This window comes from Perca fluviatilis, chromosome 2 (assembly GCF_010015445.1).
Source record: "Perca fluviatilis chromosome 2, GENO_Pfluv_1.0, whole genome shotgun sequence".
NCBI lineage: Eukaryota > Metazoa > Chordata > Actinopteri > Perciformes > Percidae > Perca > Perca fluviatilis.
Window position 1 is genome coordinate 34,209,731 of NC_053113.1, and position 16,726 is coordinate 34,226,456.

Here is a 16,726-nt window from a genome sequence, read left to right on the forward strand (position 1 = left end):
AACGTGTACTACACAATTGTGTTTTGTACTGTAATGTAAATACGCTAATGAGATCATGAATATGTTGTCAATGTTGTGAAAAGCAAGACAAAGGTGCACACTTCAGATACATATATTGATACAGTACATATTGTACAAATGGAAAATGTATTTGTTTAAGTTATTCAAGCATTTAACGTGGAGGAACCAATTACATTTAAACATAGCTTCCGCATTACAGGTTTGATAATTGTGCACCATCCACAGACATTTCTTGTGATTGACAGTTGAGTATCGGTGATGCATCAGGCATTTTCTTTGCCAAATTACAGTAATACTACAGTAGAACAACAAAAGGAGTTCTTAATAAATGAAGATAGATACTTAACAGCCTGATCATAATAGCACAAAAAGCCTTGCCAGCATATTATTTTAGGGTTTCAGAATGATTTTGGTACCCCTTTCCCCATTATATTCTTTTTTGTATTCTTCTCTGGTTTTATTAAGATAATATAACATTTTGGAATAAAAATACAAAAGAGCAGTCCAAAACTGGAGGCCAGAATAGCAAATATCTCCACAGCAACACTGAACTTCCCAGGAGAGCTGACATACGCTGGGATAAAAGTGATCCAGACGGCGCAGAATATCAGCATGCTAAAGGTGATAAATTTGGCTTCATTAAAATTATCAGGCAGTTTTCGAGCCAGAAAAGCAAGAATAAAACATAACATGGCCAGAAGTCCTATGTACCCAAGTACAGCCCAAAAACCTATAGCTGAGCCCAGAGCACACTCTAAGATGATTTTGTCCTTAGATTCATCAAAATTATTAAATGGAAAAGGCGGAGAAATTGTTAACCAGAGGATACATATGATAACTTGTATAAGAGTGAAACCCAGAACACTGAGTTTCTGCTGTGTAGGCCCAAACCATTTCATGACATTACTACCTGGAAGTGTGGCCCTGAAGGCCATTAACACCACTATAGTTTTCCCCAGAACACAAGAGATACAGAGAACAAAGGTGATGCCGAATGCCGTGTGTCGCAGCTTGCAGGACCACTCAGAGGGCCGGCCTATGAAGGTCAGAGAACACAGGAAACACAGAGTCAAGGAGAAGAGCAGCAGGAAGCTGAGCTCAGAGTTGTTGGCCCTGACAATAGGAGTTTTCCTGTATCTGAAGAAAATGAATGCCACAACAGCAGTGATGCATGTTCCAGATAAGGATGCTGCAGTGAGCAGCGCTCCCATAATCTCTTCATATGATAGAAACTCTGCCTCCTTCTTCACACAAGCATCTCTTCTCTCATTTGACCAGAACTCAGGGTGGCATCGCACACAGGTGATGGAATCTGAAAAAAAAAATATTAAAGCAGTTATTAGACTTGCTCAATACATTTGTCTTTTGTTTTGTCTCTTGTTACAAAACAGACACTACATAGTTACCAGATAATAACTGGATAGCCTTATGACAGTTCTACATGTTCAGCATGGTATCATCATGAATTATTTAGATTTTTCAGGGCTGCTGCACAAACACATTTTCATCCACTCTCAATGCATTTATTGCACTTTCAGAGAGAGAAAGAGATGTCAAACCTCATAAGCTGAGTCCAAAACTATCTGCATCATCAGATGCCACTGAATGTAATTTGAATGAGCTGACCCAATGACCTTTTTATGACCTTTTACCAATATTACTACACCTGTAATGTTGCTCATTTCTCCCTCTGCACATGTTAAACAGTCATAGCAGCAGACAGGCTTTCCTTTCTGGAGAACCTTGCGAGTTCCTGGAGGACATTTCTCACTGCAAACTGACAAAGGCACCTGCATGAACAAAACAACTATGAGAAAATATATAGGTATTCACAAGGTGTTATCTTTGCAAGCCTCTATTATTAATTTATTGCATGAAAACCAAGCATTATGATACAATAACGATTACTAATAACTTAATACAACTGTAGCAATTGACATAAACTGTTAACAATTACCATGATCACATTGTAGCTTACCTGTTGTGAGTTCTGTGCCCAAATTAAAGACTTATTTTGCAGATTCAGCTGTTTGTCTGCAGGTAGAGATGCATCATGAAGACCAATTGTGACAAAGTCCACAATGCCATGTTCTGTTGGCTGCCAGTTTATAATTTCATACTTTGCTGCTGGGTCTCCATTCTCATTAAAGTAAACCTCATCTCCTTCCTTAGTTTTGAACTTAATCTTTTTTATGTGCTGTAAAATCTAAGAAGACATGTATTCATATGTATCATTATCTGACAAAGATGTAGGCCTATTGGCTCAATAGCATGATAAACAAATGACAATCATTTATTTTTCAAAATTTGAAACTACAGTATATGAAATGTTGGTGTTCTACTCACCATGAATGGATCTAGCTGCACCTTGTTGTCACATGTTTTGTTACAGCTGAGAATATTATGAAGTGCGTGGGCCACAGCATACACTCCTTTATAGACATTGTTAAAGATAGGCATGAGCGACATATCAGTGAAGCTATTTTGCACTCCAGTCAGATCTTCATGGCCAGTACATTCTCTCTGATTCCCTGCTGAAGATTTTGACTGTTTGAATTTACAGTTAAATAATGTCTCCCAAAACTCTGGAAACATTTCATTACTAGATGAATTGAGCGGCTTCACATCCATCATAAACTCTCTCATGCCACTGACATGTGCTTTGGGGATGGACAGGCCTATGGCACCATCCAGAATGTGATGCCTATCCATGGCTGCAATTTGGGAATCAAAGATCCAGCTCTCACTGCCTACCCACTGGTACCCAGTCAGGTTGTGGTCGGACAAGTCGTGTATTAGCACATCCATATCCTTATGGGAGAGGAAAGCGACAATCACCTTGGAAGTGGAAGCCTTGATAATGTCAATGATCTTTTGTATTTTGTCTGGTGGATCTGTTCTAAAGAAAGCTACAGAATACTCCAGACAGATGCCCAGATGCTGGGAAGCTTCTGTGAATATGGCCATGCCATTGTTGCCATAATCATCATTTGTTCTAATAGCTCCAACCCAAGTCCAACCAAAGTGCCACACCAACTGGGCCAGGGCTCTGCTCTGGTAGTAGTCACTGGGTATTGTTCTGAGAAAGGATGGGTACTTGGTTTTATCACTCAGACAAGCACAAGTAGCAAAGTGGCTGATCTAAAAGAAAAAGAAAGAAAAAGATTCTAAGATAGAGATGCAAAATATGAAACATTTGTACAGCAAATACAATTATTTTAAATCCCCTTTTGCTATGACCAGCTGAATTGAATAATAATAATAATATTTTTTCACAAATATAATTACATTTTTTCCAATCTTACCCACCATTGGAATATGAAAGGGTCCAATGACAGTAGCTACAGCCATGCAAGGAGAGGAAGAGGTCTCTCCCATAATGGCTTGCAATTGGGCAGTTCTACATGGTGCCTCGGAGAGTGCAGACAATATCTCATTACCATTAGCCAAGGCCAGTGCAACCCTCACACTTCTGGCAATTGAGGCACAGGAATCATAGATCTTATAGCCCAGAGAGATACCAGGCAGTATTTCTGTGCTGTTATTAATCTCCTCTATGGCAAAGAGCATAGCCTGGGCAAACTGGAAACCTCTGAAATTCAAACTGGATGCACACAGTTATATTAATAATAATTGTTGAAATGTGTAAATGACATAGAAACAATAGCATAGTAAATTAAAGTATTTGATGGTATTAATAGAAAAAAACAAGGAATATTTCTTAGTTTCAAAGTTTGACTTTCTTCTGTATACATTTTAAATCTAAATATATTCATACTGTATAATTTACCTGGTGCATTCCAGTGGCAGGGGTTTTTGCCTGTAGGTGTCCTGTCTGTCTTTCCAGCTGGTGTGGAAAGAGTAGATTCCCCCCAACATAATGTCCCCATTCTTAGATAGCTGGGGGTTCTCAGGATCCCCTCTCTGCCTGCACACCGGCTCCTCAGCCTGAGAGAAAGATGCCACCAGCAACAGCTGTAAGAGTGCCCAGCCCTGCTCTGGCCATCTCTGTGTGGATGGCATACTGTCTAGAAATAAACCACTGGGTGGCATCACATGTACCGTAATGTAAATCCAAAACTTGCACTGGTATTTGTACATTTTGAAGCAGCATGGGAAATAATGCTAGAGCAGTGATGTTTTATCTCTGTAGGGGGGAGGAGGTGCCCAAGCAGCAAGAGGGTTTTGGGCCTTTGCAAACATGGCAGTTTAAAAATAAAATCTCAAACCTGCTCTCCACCAAAGTTACAGGCCTATTTCCAAGTTTCTTTTCATAGCCATTGCCATAGGCTCTAATGATATCTTGATCCATGGTTATACAGGAGAGTGCTTTGGTACTGCTGGATCTCAGTGCAGCTTTTGACACTGTGGACCATAGAATTCTAATTAACATACTCAGGCAGTGGGCTTGTATCTCTTGGTCAGCCCTGCAGTGGTTCTCCTTTTATCTTTCTGATGGAAGTTTGTCAGTTGCTTTTGGCAACTAAGCCTCCTAATCTGATCTAATCTAATTTGTTTGGTGTTCCCAAGGTTCAGTCCTTGGTCAGATTCTGTTTGCCTTTTATATGCATCCCCTTAAACTGACAATATGCCACTTTAAAGGTATCTCCAGATGATATTCATCTTATGTTTCATTTAAGCTTTAAAAAATTCAGCAAAATTGACAATGCATTGCCCTTCTCCATCCATCCAATAGATGCACTCAGACCATCCCGACTGTCCCAGTCAACTGACCTTGCTTTTCAGCCATATGTACCTGAAACTGAACCCGTACATGTTCCTGAAACCATATCTGACTGTTCGAGCCTGCCTGTATTTTGTAACACAGTCACTTAAGTCTTCATATCTCCCTGTGCTATCTTCATTTAGGTCCTTCCCTTGTTGCCTTGTACTCACTTGCTTAAAAGTACAATCTGGCCAACATGGACCAAGCAGACAGTCACCATCCCTGCCTGCCATTTTCTTGGCATGAGTTTAGAATTACCAAGGAACTTTTTCTAAATGTTGACCAAGGCTTCTTGAAGTCCCTCGCTGCTTCTGGAAACACAAACTCTAAATTTGTGGTATTTATCAGGTGGCAGTGTTTTGCAGTGTTTTTCTTCTGAACCCATCACTGCAGCCTCCTCTGCACCTTAAGTGATCTCCAGCCTGCACCCAGGGCTGCTAGCTCCAGCCTGCAACCCGGTCTGCCTGAAGATCTGGAAGATCTGGCAGGACATTGCCGGGGATGGCCGATTGGATGGCAGAGGTTTTTGTCTGGTGGTTTTTCGCACTGGGCAGCGGAGGCACAGAAAGCCAATGGCCTCGGTAACCACGCCTTCTGCCCTGCCTGTCCTGAGCCGGCTAGCTCACCACCTGCCTGCCTCTATTCTGTATCTCCTGAACCTTATGAGCCTTCAATGGACCTGTTGAGGAGCCACCTTGATGTCAGGTTTCACCTTGCCATTTTTCATCAGTCGTGTTTCTGCTACTCTGTACTCTTTAGGCTGCTCGCGTGAGCTTTTCCCGCTGTACCGATCTACACTGTCCAGGCCACCCGTCTCTTTGGTGCTTTTCTCTGAAATATCACATTTGTGCTTTTTATGGGAGCCTTATCCAATTTTCTTTTTTTTTTTTTTATTATCTGAGGTTCACCACAATCTTTCCATGAACCCCTTGGTAACTGCAGTAGTACCATACAATGTACTAGTAACTAGTAGCCCTGCTAGCAATCACTTTGCTTTAGCCAAAAATATACTTACAACTTTGTGGCATCAGTTTGTATTTTGTATTTGTATTTATTATAAGGATCCCCATTAGCTGACGCCTAGACAACCAGCTAGTCTTCCTGGGATCCAAAACAATATTTAATCAGAAAATATTAAAACATTTCATATATATATATATATATATATATATATATATATATATATATATATATATATATATATATATATATATATATATATATATTTCAACACATACTGTAAATAAAAAAGAAAATTAAAAAAATAAATACCAAAATATCTGATTACAAAACTAAATAACAAAAAGAAAAATTACAATCAAAATTGAATGAAAACAATAACAAACCAAGCAAATAGAGAAATATCTTGAAAACGAAGTTATATATTACAGTATGTTACATGGCAAACATTAAGGTAGCTCACATTCAAATAGACGAAAATCTGATATTTTTTTCCCCACACAATCAGAAACCTCATGATAAATAATTTAAATGAAGGTAAGATTTGACTTTCTTTTTAAGATATAGCTTTCCTGTAATAAAACGAATGTTACTTGGGATTTTATTCCACAAAGAACTTGCTCTATAAATGACAGTTTTTTCCAAGTTATTGGATTTTGGTAAAGGTAAAGTCATCTGCCCCCTACTGGCTCCCCTGTTAAATAAGTATGGATATCTGAACTGTAAATTATGCTATCAAAAATAAATGATGGTGTCTGAGTTTGAAAAACAGAGTGCAACAAAGTAAGCACATTGGCCAATAGTCTGTTTTCAACACTCAACCATTTAAGACGTTCATGCATTTTAACAACATTGGACCTAGAATTGCACGTCAGAACAAGTCTAACTGCTTTGTTTTGTGCTACTTGAAGTTTTCTAAGTAGGGTTTTTGAAGCAGATGACCAGATTACGGAGAAATAATCCAAGTGTCAGAGAACTAAAGAGCAAACAATTTGCCTTAGTAAAGAAGAGTATAGAAATGGTGAGCATTTCCTTGTGGTGGCTACTGCTCTGCCCATCTTAGTAACTATATAGTCAATGTAATCTGACCATGACAATGCACTATCAAGCCGTAGTCCTAGAAGCTTAACTTTATTTACTTGTTTTATAGATGAAGGGCATTCCTTCTTTTAACATGGCAATGTTGTCCTGCATAAAGCCACATCTATGAAAATGGGAGGTTGGCATTTACGAATCTGAGTGGCCTGCACATAGTCCTGGCCTCAACCCCGTCAGAAAACATTGGTTTCAACTTTTAGTTTTGTTGTAACACAGAGCCAGGCCATATTGCCCAACATCAGTGACCAACTATTCTAATAAATCTGACTGAATGGGAGGAAATCCCTGAAGTCTTCACAGAAGAGTGTTGTAGCTACTTCACCCTTGTGTTGACATTGGGTCAAATTGACCCGTTTTCAATTTTTGTTTTATATCAGAAAATATGTGACGCAGAAATAATGGCTGAAAATGTGTAGAGGTAACAAGAAGAAAAATGTAACAATTTAAAACGTTGGAAAAAGCCAAAACAAACTGTGAAAAAAGGCGTCAAAACGTCGAATAAAAAGTGTTTTTTTTCACGGTTGACGGGAAGACAACACAAGGGATAACGTGCCCATGATTTTGGAGCGATATGTTCAACAGTGGTACAGGATGTTTGGGTAAACATAATTTTGGCCATGTCATGCAGATAGATAGATAGATTGTGGTTTGGGTTAAAATAAGTATGTTATTTGACGTTATTTTAAAATAAGTCAACTTTAACTTTTGGTTTCACACAGGACACTGAAAGCGGTTTCCTGGGTGAAAGTCCTGTGTTTGTTTTGACCCACCCACCATGAGGGCCACTGATCAAGCTGTCATATTTGATTAGCTGGGAATGAGAACGAGTTGGTCATGTAGATAGAATAGATAGACACGGAAAAAAGGAACAAGGGGAGAAGAGGCAAAGGCCACAGTGTTGGGTCCTTTCTATCAAAAAACTGTATATTTTATTTCAGAATGGAAGTACAATTGTGTAGATCCAGAAAAGATATCTTATTAATAATTGTCACCTTCTTTGATCGCTTGGTTCAAATCATATGACTAAAACATTTTAAAATATTTCATAACATATATTGGCAAGTTATTGTCAAAACTAAACTGTGTTATCTATTTTATGAATTGATCTGACATGGTTTTCCGTCAACCATTCAGCATATCACATTAAGAGTTGATCTCCATTCCCACATTTTAAAAACAAAGGCATAGAAATTTTTGATTTAATTTCTTTCTTTCTTTAATGCATTATTGAAGTTTGTTAAGTTTAAAAGGCAGCATCATGGTCAAATGCTCCAGGGCACAGTCTTGAGGGGATCATGATGCAACAGCCCTGATGGGAAGTTTCCAGTGTGAGCTGAGAGGACAGGAGTGGAGGCACGTTGGAGACACTGTGAACTCTAGAGGGAGTTTTTTAGTTTGTTAGACCGCTTGTAAGTGGGAAGAGTCTGAGGATTAAGTCGGTATGCATGACGCACATGCACTTCACCACATGTGCTCCAACTAAATCAGCCCCCAAAAGACACAATCTCTGGAGAGGTCTAAAGTGTTTCATAAACTAACAAGCATCTAACAACAATTTGTTTTTAATTAAAGAGGGCCTTAAAGGTATATCAGCTGACTAGTGAACATTTCTTTGACTGAAAAATAACAATAACACCAAATTAAATATCACATGGTAAATCAGTCGTGTTGAAATGTTTATTTTGATCCATAAGAATGATGTGACATGTAGGGTCAAATAATAATAAGAAAAATAAATGTACATGTGCAAAAATCATGTATCCGTATTTGACTGTATGGATGCATTGGAGGATTGTGTAAAACACATATTACCATACACATATAGTAGTAATATATTGTTTTCACATTTACAGATTTTATCATTAACACGGTTAAATCTTACTGGCCAGTACAGATATATTCGGGGAAACAAATTAGCCCACATTAGTAAAATTAAGATGTCTGATCACTGTTTGTTTCTGTGTTTGCAACTGCATTGTTTCAAATGTCAATTGTTGGCCTTAAAATTACAGCACTTTAAGCTGTATTTTAATGAGCCTCGGGAGTATACCTCATGTACTTTTGAGTTTGTATTACTTTACCATGCTTACACTTACTGGTTTAACATAGATGCAAAAAAACATTTAACCCCAACTGCTTTTTTTTTTTAGCTGCTTTTACTTTTGCATGTTAGCATGCTTACATTTTGGCTGTTCATCAGTGCCACTTGTTAGATATTTAATATATTGTAATTGTGAAAACTGGAAAAGGACTGAACATGAGCCAACAAAGTATAGACACTTCTATAGCTCCATGATATTCTCTGAATTAGTCTGTGTTGTTAAAAGATCATAATATGTTTGTCTTTATCTTAAATTAATTGTAGGGTTCTAGATACATAGAGTGACAGACTATGCCTAAGGATTTTTATTGTGTTTATCTTTAATTAAGAATTCATGAACTCTGATACATTGAATCATAAGCTAACATTGACAAATACATTTTCAAATGTGTACTGCACGACAATTTTGTTATGTACTGTAATACAAAACTACTATTGAGTTAATTTTTTTATGGCTGTGAAAAGCAAGAAAAAAAGAATGCATATTTCATACAATATATTAATTGTATTTCCATTTTGTTTATACTGCACATCATTGTACAAATGGAAAAATGTATTCTTTTAAGTACAAGCATTTAACATGTAGGTTCTTGACCTTGGGATCCAGACAGTAGGCCTGTACAGTGACATTGCTTGTGCTTGACAGCCTCAATGGTGGGGAGTGGAGTATTGGTGAAGCATCAGGCATTTTTTTCCCATCCTACAGTAATACTATAGTAGTACAACAAAAGGAGTCCTCAATAAAATTAAGATAGATGTCTACTTGACAGTCTACTTAACAAATGATTATAATGGCATAAAAAGCCTTTGCCGCCATATTACTTCAGCGTTTAGGAATTATTTTGGTACCCCCTTCCCAATAATTTTTTTTTTTTTTTTTTTTTTGGTTTTGGTAAAAAAAAAAACATATATTTTTTTTTTTTTTTTTTGGAATGAAAATACAAAAGAGCAGTCCAAAACTGGAGGCCAGAATAGCAAATATCTCCACAGCAACACTGAACTTCCCAGGAGAGCTGACATACGCTGGGATAAAAGTGATCCAGACGGCGCAGAATATCAGCATGCTAAAGGTGATAAATTTGGCTTCATTAAAATTATCAGGCAGTTTCCGGGCCAGAAAAGCAAGAATGAAACATAACATGGCCAGAAGTCCTATGTACCCAAGTACAGCCCAAAAACCTACAGCTGAGCCCAGAGCACACTCTAAGATGATTTTATCCTTGAACATCTTAAGATTCTTAAATGGAAAAGGAGGAGAAATTGTTAACCAGAGGATACATATGATAACTTGTATAAGAGTGAAACCCAGAACACTGAGTTTCTGCTGTGCAGGCCCAAACCATTTCATGGCATTACTACCTGGAAGTGTGGCCCTGAAGGCCATCAACACCACTATAGTTTTCCCCAGAACACAAGAGATACAGAGGACAAAGGTGATGCCGAAGGCCGTGTGTCGCAGCATGCAGGACCACTCAGAGGGCCGGCCTATGAAGGTCAGAGAACACAGGAAACACAGAATGAGGGCGAAAAGAAGCAGGAAGCTCAGCTCAGAGTTGTTGGCCCTCACAATAGGAGTTTTCCTGTATCTGAAGAAAATGAATGCCACAACAGCAGTGATACATGTTCCAAATAAGGATGCTGCAGTGAGCAACGCTCCCATAATCTCTTCATATGATAGAAACTCTGCCTCCTTCTTCACACAAGCATCTCTTCTCTCATTTGACCAGAACTCAGGGTGGCATCGCACACAGGTGATGGAATCTGAAAAAGCAGTTATTAGACTTTCTCAGTACATCTGTCTTTTGTTTTGTCTCAACCTTACATATTTTCTTTGCATATATTTGCTAGTTGAAAAATAGGGCAATATGAGATTTAAGCAGAGGTGGGTAGTAACGAGTTACATTTACTCCGTTACATTTACTTGAGTAAGTTTTTGAAAAAATTATACTTCCAGGAGTAGTTTTAAATCACTATACTTTTTACTTTTACTTGAGTAGATTTGTGAAGAAGAAACTGTACTCTTACTGCGCTACATTAGGCTACAATGAGCTTGTTACTTTTCTTTTTACCTCTTTGGTATTCTACGTGTCATTGTTTGGTATTCTACGTCTCATTTTAATGTTTTGCTTTGACAGAGAGAGAGACTTCCGCTAAAGGCTCTACCACGTGGCTGTGTTTCACCAATCAAACGTAGTAGTGCAGTCTCGTCACGGCGGGACGGGTTAGCTTTACAGTCATAGCAAAACAAAAATGACAATGTCAGAATCAACCATCGGCAATGCAGACACAGATGAGGAGGAACACCCCAGAGGCCAGATCAACATGTCCTGGATTTCTTTCAGTTACCCGGCTTCACCTAACCTAACAACCGCGGTCCCGCAAGCTGTGTCACGACCACTGACATATATAACGGTGGTTAACAACTAGTTCAATCAACCCAGGGTTTCCCAATCTAGCGGCGCGTGTTCACATAAAAGAGGCGATGTTTGCACAACATGATCAATAGCCACATATTTTACATAAGAAGAGCAAACTATAATTCTACATAAATATGAAGAACACAGACACGGTTTTATAGACAAAACGCAATACAGTCGCTGCTTCCTAAAACAGGAGGACAGCTGGCAAAAAAAATAAAATAGGCGACGCTGTAGATGCGTAGGCTAGCCTACATCACAACGCTTATCAATATCACCTCATCAGTCAGGCACAACATCTGACCATTATTACACTTGTGCTTTCCATAAATTGCCGTTGCTTTAGCCTATTATTTCAGTTGCAACCCTGGCAGTGGAAACGATCGTGAGAGCAAATAAAAAATATAAAAAACATCATTCAAACCGCTGTGTGCATTGGCGACACACAGCTCAAGAAGCCGACAAATAGCCGATATGTAATTCCCTCCCATTAAAATCGATATATTTCATAAATATACCCATCAGGGAATGTTAACAGGGTTGTCGGTCTCTAAATGTTTTTTGTATGAGCGCACCCTCTCTCTCTCTCTCTCTCTCTCTCTCTCTCTCTCTCTCTCTGCGCACCGAGCTCCGCCTGATCTTCTAAGAACGGTGATGCCGTTATCAATCGAGTATTGATTGATCAGTAGGCGGTGCTTATTTACACCGGTTGATCTCTGGTCTCCAAAATAACCTGCTCCCGACCAGGTTAGGCGTCCAGCATGAGTTACCGCGGTGATTGAACCCGGTAACAAGTGATCCACCTTCGTGATACAGAAAACCAAATCTTGCTTCGTAGTACAGGCCTCTGGCCTCATATTGAAAGCATGTTTACCTTAGTAAAAGTGCCAAACAGCAGCTACATTAGCATACCTTGTTCTAGTTCTGCCTGCAGAGCCTGGTAAAAAAAAAGGTTTGGAAATTTGTGTTAAGTATTTGAATTTAACCGGATTATTTGAATTTAAGCTATTTTGTAATTAATTAATTAATTTAAATTTATTTTATTGATTGGCTCAACTAGGCTATAATTTGCCTAAAAAAGATTATTTTGTATTTTTGTCTGTCTGATTGAATGTTTGTGTTAAAAATAAACCAGACGTTACTCAACAGTTACTCAGTACTTGAGTAGTTTTTTCACCAAGTACTTTTTTACTCTTACTCAAGTAATTATTTGGATGACTACTTTTTAATTTGACTTGAATCATATTATTCTGAAGTAAGTACTTTTACTTGAGTACAATTTTTGGCTACTCTACCCACCTCTGGATTTAAGGAGTCACAAACTTTGGTTTCTGATTTTATAGTTAATGTTAATAACTGATCTGCATAGTCTAATACTGGTACAGTTAACATTTTGAGTCCCGCAACAATCCTGTTTTAATGTCTTATGTGTTTGTATATATACATGTTATGTGATTAATTGTTCTTCAATAGGCTAGTTGTCATTTTCCTTAAAACAGACAAACATATAGCTTTAATTTGAATATTGCTTAATATGGAAATGAAATTCACGATTGGGGACCAGCGATTGTATAAGGATGGCCATGTATTTTGAGTGAGCTGACCCTTTAATGATAATTTTTATGACTTTCAACAGATAAATTACTGTACCTGTAATGTTGCTTATTTCTCCTTCTGCACATGTTAAACAGTCATAGCAGCACACAGGCTTTCCTTTCTGGAGAACCTTGCGAGTTCCTGGAGGACATTTCTCACTGCAAACTGACAAAGGCACCTGCATGAAAAAAAAAAACAATTATAAGAAGATTTTATGGGAATTCACTTTGACAAGGTGTTGGCTTTGCAAGCCTCTATTATTAATGTTAATGTATGAAAACCAAGCATTATGATAGAATGACTATAACTAATAACTTATTGAAAGTTTGAATTTGAAATTCACAGAAATTAACAGTTACGGTGATCACATTGTAACTTACCTGTTGTGAGTTCTGTGCCCAAATTAAAGACTTATTTTGCAGATTCAGCTGTTTGTCTGCAGGTAAAGATGCATCATAAAGACCAACTGTGACAAAGTCCACAATGCCATGTTCTGTTGGCTGCCAGTTTATAATTTCATACTTTGCTGCTGGGTCTCCATTTCGATTAAAGGAAACCTCATCTCCTTCCTTAGTTTTGAACTGAATCATTTTTATGTGCTGTAAAATCTAAGAAGATATGTATCCATATGTATTATATTATATTATCTGAAAAACATTGTGTAGCCCTATTGGCTAACAGCATGGTAGACTGACTGCAACTATTTTATTTTCCATTTTAAAACGTTTTCCTTGTTAATGTAACTTACTGTAAAAACTATAATTTAAGTAGTTTGTGTTCAACTCACCGTCAATGGATCTAGCTGCACCTTTTTGTTACAGGTTTTGTTACAGTTGAGAATATTATGAAGTGCGTGGGCCACAGCATACACTCCTTTATAGACATTGTTAAAGAAAGGCATGAGCGACATGTCAATGAAGCTATTTTGCACTCCAGTCAGATCTTCATGGCCAGTACATTCTCTCTGGTTCCCTGCTGAAGATTTTGACTGTTTGAACTTACAGCTAAATAATGTCTCCCAAAACTCTGAAAACATTTCATTACTAGATGAATTAAGTGGCTTCACGTCCAACATGAATTCTCTCATGCCACTGACATGTGCTTTGGGGATGGACAGGCCTATGGCACCATCAAGAATGTGATTCTTATCCATTACTGCAGTGTGGGAATCAGAGATCCAGGCCTCAGTGCCTACCCACTGGTACCCAGTCAAGTTGTGGTTAGACATCTCAGATATTATTATATCAATATCCATGTGGGAGAGAAAAGTGACTATCACCTTGGAAGTGGAAGCCTTGATAATGTCAATTATCTTTCGTATTTTGTCTGGTGGATCTGTTCTAAAGAAAGATACAGAGTACTCCAGACAGATGCCCAGCTGCTGGGCAGTTTCTGTGAATATGGCCATGCCATTGTTGCCATAATCCTCATTTGATCTAATAGCTCCAACCCAAGTCCAACCAAAGTGCTTGACCAACTGGGCCAGAGCTCTGCTCTGGTAGTAGTCACTGGGTATTGTTCTGAGAAAGGATGGGTACTTGGTTTTATCACTCAGACAAGCACAAGTAGCAAAGTGACTGATCTAAAAGAAAAAGAAAATATATCACAATATGAAGATAGAAATATAAAACTTTTTTTTTCAACATAACATAATAAAACAATATTTTAACATATATATTTTCATGTTTTTCCATTCTTACCCACCATTGGGATAAGAAAGGGTCCGATGACAGTAGCTACAGCCATGCAAGGTGAGGAAGAGCTTTCTCCCATAATGGCCTGCACATGTGCAGGTCTGGTACATGGTGCCTCGAAGGGTGCAGATAATATTTCATTACCATTAGTCAAGGCCAGTGCAACCCTCACACTTCTGGTAATGGAGCCACAGACATCATAGATCTTATAGCCCAGAGAGATACCAGGCAGTATTTCTGTGCTGTTATTAATCTCCTCTATGGCAAAGAGCATAGCCTGGGCATACTGTAAATCTCTGAAATTGAAACTAAATGCGGACAGTTATAAATAATTGGAATTGCAAACAATATATTGTGAAACAGTAGCACAGTGAATAACAAATGGACACACAACAGGGACTATTTCTCTAGGTATAAACAGCTTGATAACTTCTCTGTATCTGTTTTGTATCTGTACCCCTTTCCACTTAAATATTTCAAATCTAAATAGATTTATATGTAAAACACTTACCTGGTGCATTCCAGTGGCAGTGGTTTGTGCATGTAGGTATTCTGTCTGTTTATCCAGCTGGTGTGGATAGAGAATATTCCCCCCAACATAATGTCCCCATTCTTAAATAGCTGGGGGTTCTCAGGATCCCCTCTCTGCCTGCACACCGGCTCCTCAGCCTGAGAGAAAGATGCCACCAGCAACAGCTGTAAGAGTGCCCAACCCTGCTCTGACCACCTTTGTGTGGACATTATACTGTCTAAGAGAGCAAAATCACTGGGTGGCATCACACTTATGTAAATCAAAAGCTTGCACTGGTATTTATACATTTCTGCAGCATAAAATATAATAATGGAACTAAGATACAGTAGCAGGTGGGGCTAGAGGAAGGTGGTTCCCAAACAGAAAAAAAGATTTTTGGGCCTCAGCAGCCTCGTATCACCAAGTGGCATATGAATAACAGTCATTTTGATTGTCATCACAACAACTTTTTTTATTTTCACGTGTTATTTCATGCCATTTAGTCGCGCGTCATCTCAAAACTTACACTATGTAATGTTCTGCCTCTAGGGGTCTCTCAATCAAAACAATGGATGTACAGACTTTTGATGACGTGAACATGAAGTTGCATGGGATTATGGGAGTTGTCCTTATTGTTAAACGCCATTGCCGAATAAAATGTATCTGTTCATGGACAAGTTTATCTACTAAAGTTTTATTCTCGTTTCGTACGAAACAATGAATTAACTCTAGTTCAGTTGTGGATTTATCGTTCTGGAATTATTGTGCAATGTCTCCAAAACGACAGTTCCAGGCTGGATTTAGAAGCTTTGGAAATACGAACACACTGAAGAACTCTTTGTAAAGGCCCACCCAGGTGTTAGCTTTCATGCTAAACAATCACAATGACTCTAGCTTGAAGTGATGCAGAGGTATTGAACATTGCATAACTTCATTTATGGATTCATCCTTATGGATTCTATTATGTATAGGCTTCGCCCTTTGGCCGATGGAAGCCCACACCGGCATCTCCCTGTGACCAGGTCCATGCCTCCGACCGCTCGCACCTGTGTGCCGCCTACGTGACCACGGCGCGGAACTACATCGCTCTGCTATCCTATGCTGTCTCGGCCATGACCGCTAAGCCTTTGGCTCTCCCCCGGAGCTTGTGACATCTGGCTACACATGTCACAGCGGAACATCTGCCTGTGCAGGTCACAGCTCCCAGTCAATAACAGACTTGAGCTCTTGGACGGCCCCCCCTGGTGGGTTGTTTGGACCGCACCTTTAGGCAGCCACGAGCCAAGTAGAGGAAAGGATGTGGAAACGTTCCTCCTGGAGAGTGGCGCCTCGGCCACCAAATCGGCAGCGGCCACACCTCCCCAAGCCCCGGCTCCTGCGTACCAACTTACCCCCCCCCCGCAGCGGTATCCTCCGCCAACCAATTAGAGAGAACAGAAGCACGGCTACTTTACAGCCAAATCCCTCATTCATGCCGAAAGTCATATGAACTCTTTCTGGCCGAGAATTTCTTCCCTTGAGGGTTTCTTCCTTCCACCTCATAACAGAGAAGCAGAATAAGCGTCTCACCGAGTCTGCCCAGTGTACACGTTATCTCAGTAT

At 39.0% G+C, this 16,726-nt stretch overlaps 2 protein-coding genes across 2 annotated transcripts; both read right to left on the reverse strand.

Annotated features, from left to right (window-relative positions):
* Nucleotides 1-419: 419 nt before the first annotated feature.
* LOC120549707 (extracellular calcium-sensing receptor-like) lies at nt 420-3,944 on the reverse strand. Its single transcript, XM_039786803.1, has 6 exons — nt 3,812-3,944; nt 3,331-3,625; nt 2,368-3,162; nt 2,000-2,227; nt 1,688-1,811; nt 420-1,333 (listed from the first exon to the last, which is right to left on the reverse strand). Exons 1-6 carry the CDS (start codon nt 3,898-3,900, stop codon nt 420-422), a joined length of 2,445 nt encoding a protein of 814 aa, XP_039642737.1. The 5' UTR covers nt 3,901-3,944.
* A 1,473-nt stretch (nt 3,945-5,417) lies between these two features.
* LOC120551639 (extracellular calcium-sensing receptor-like) lies at nt 5,418-15,228 on the reverse strand. The gene is made up of 7 exons (XM_039789140.1): nt 15,125-15,228; nt 14,624-14,921; nt 13,707-14,501; nt 13,300-13,527; nt 12,974-13,097; nt 9,837-10,667; nt 5,418-5,578 (listed from the first exon to the last, which is right to left on the reverse strand). The coding sequence occupies exons 1-7, from the start codon at nt 15,211-15,213 to the stop codon at nt 5,418-5,420; spliced, it is 2,526 nt and encodes an 841-aa protein (XP_039645074.1). The 5' UTR covers nt 15,214-15,228.
* Between the last annotated feature and the right edge of the window lie 1,498 nt (nt 15,229-16,726).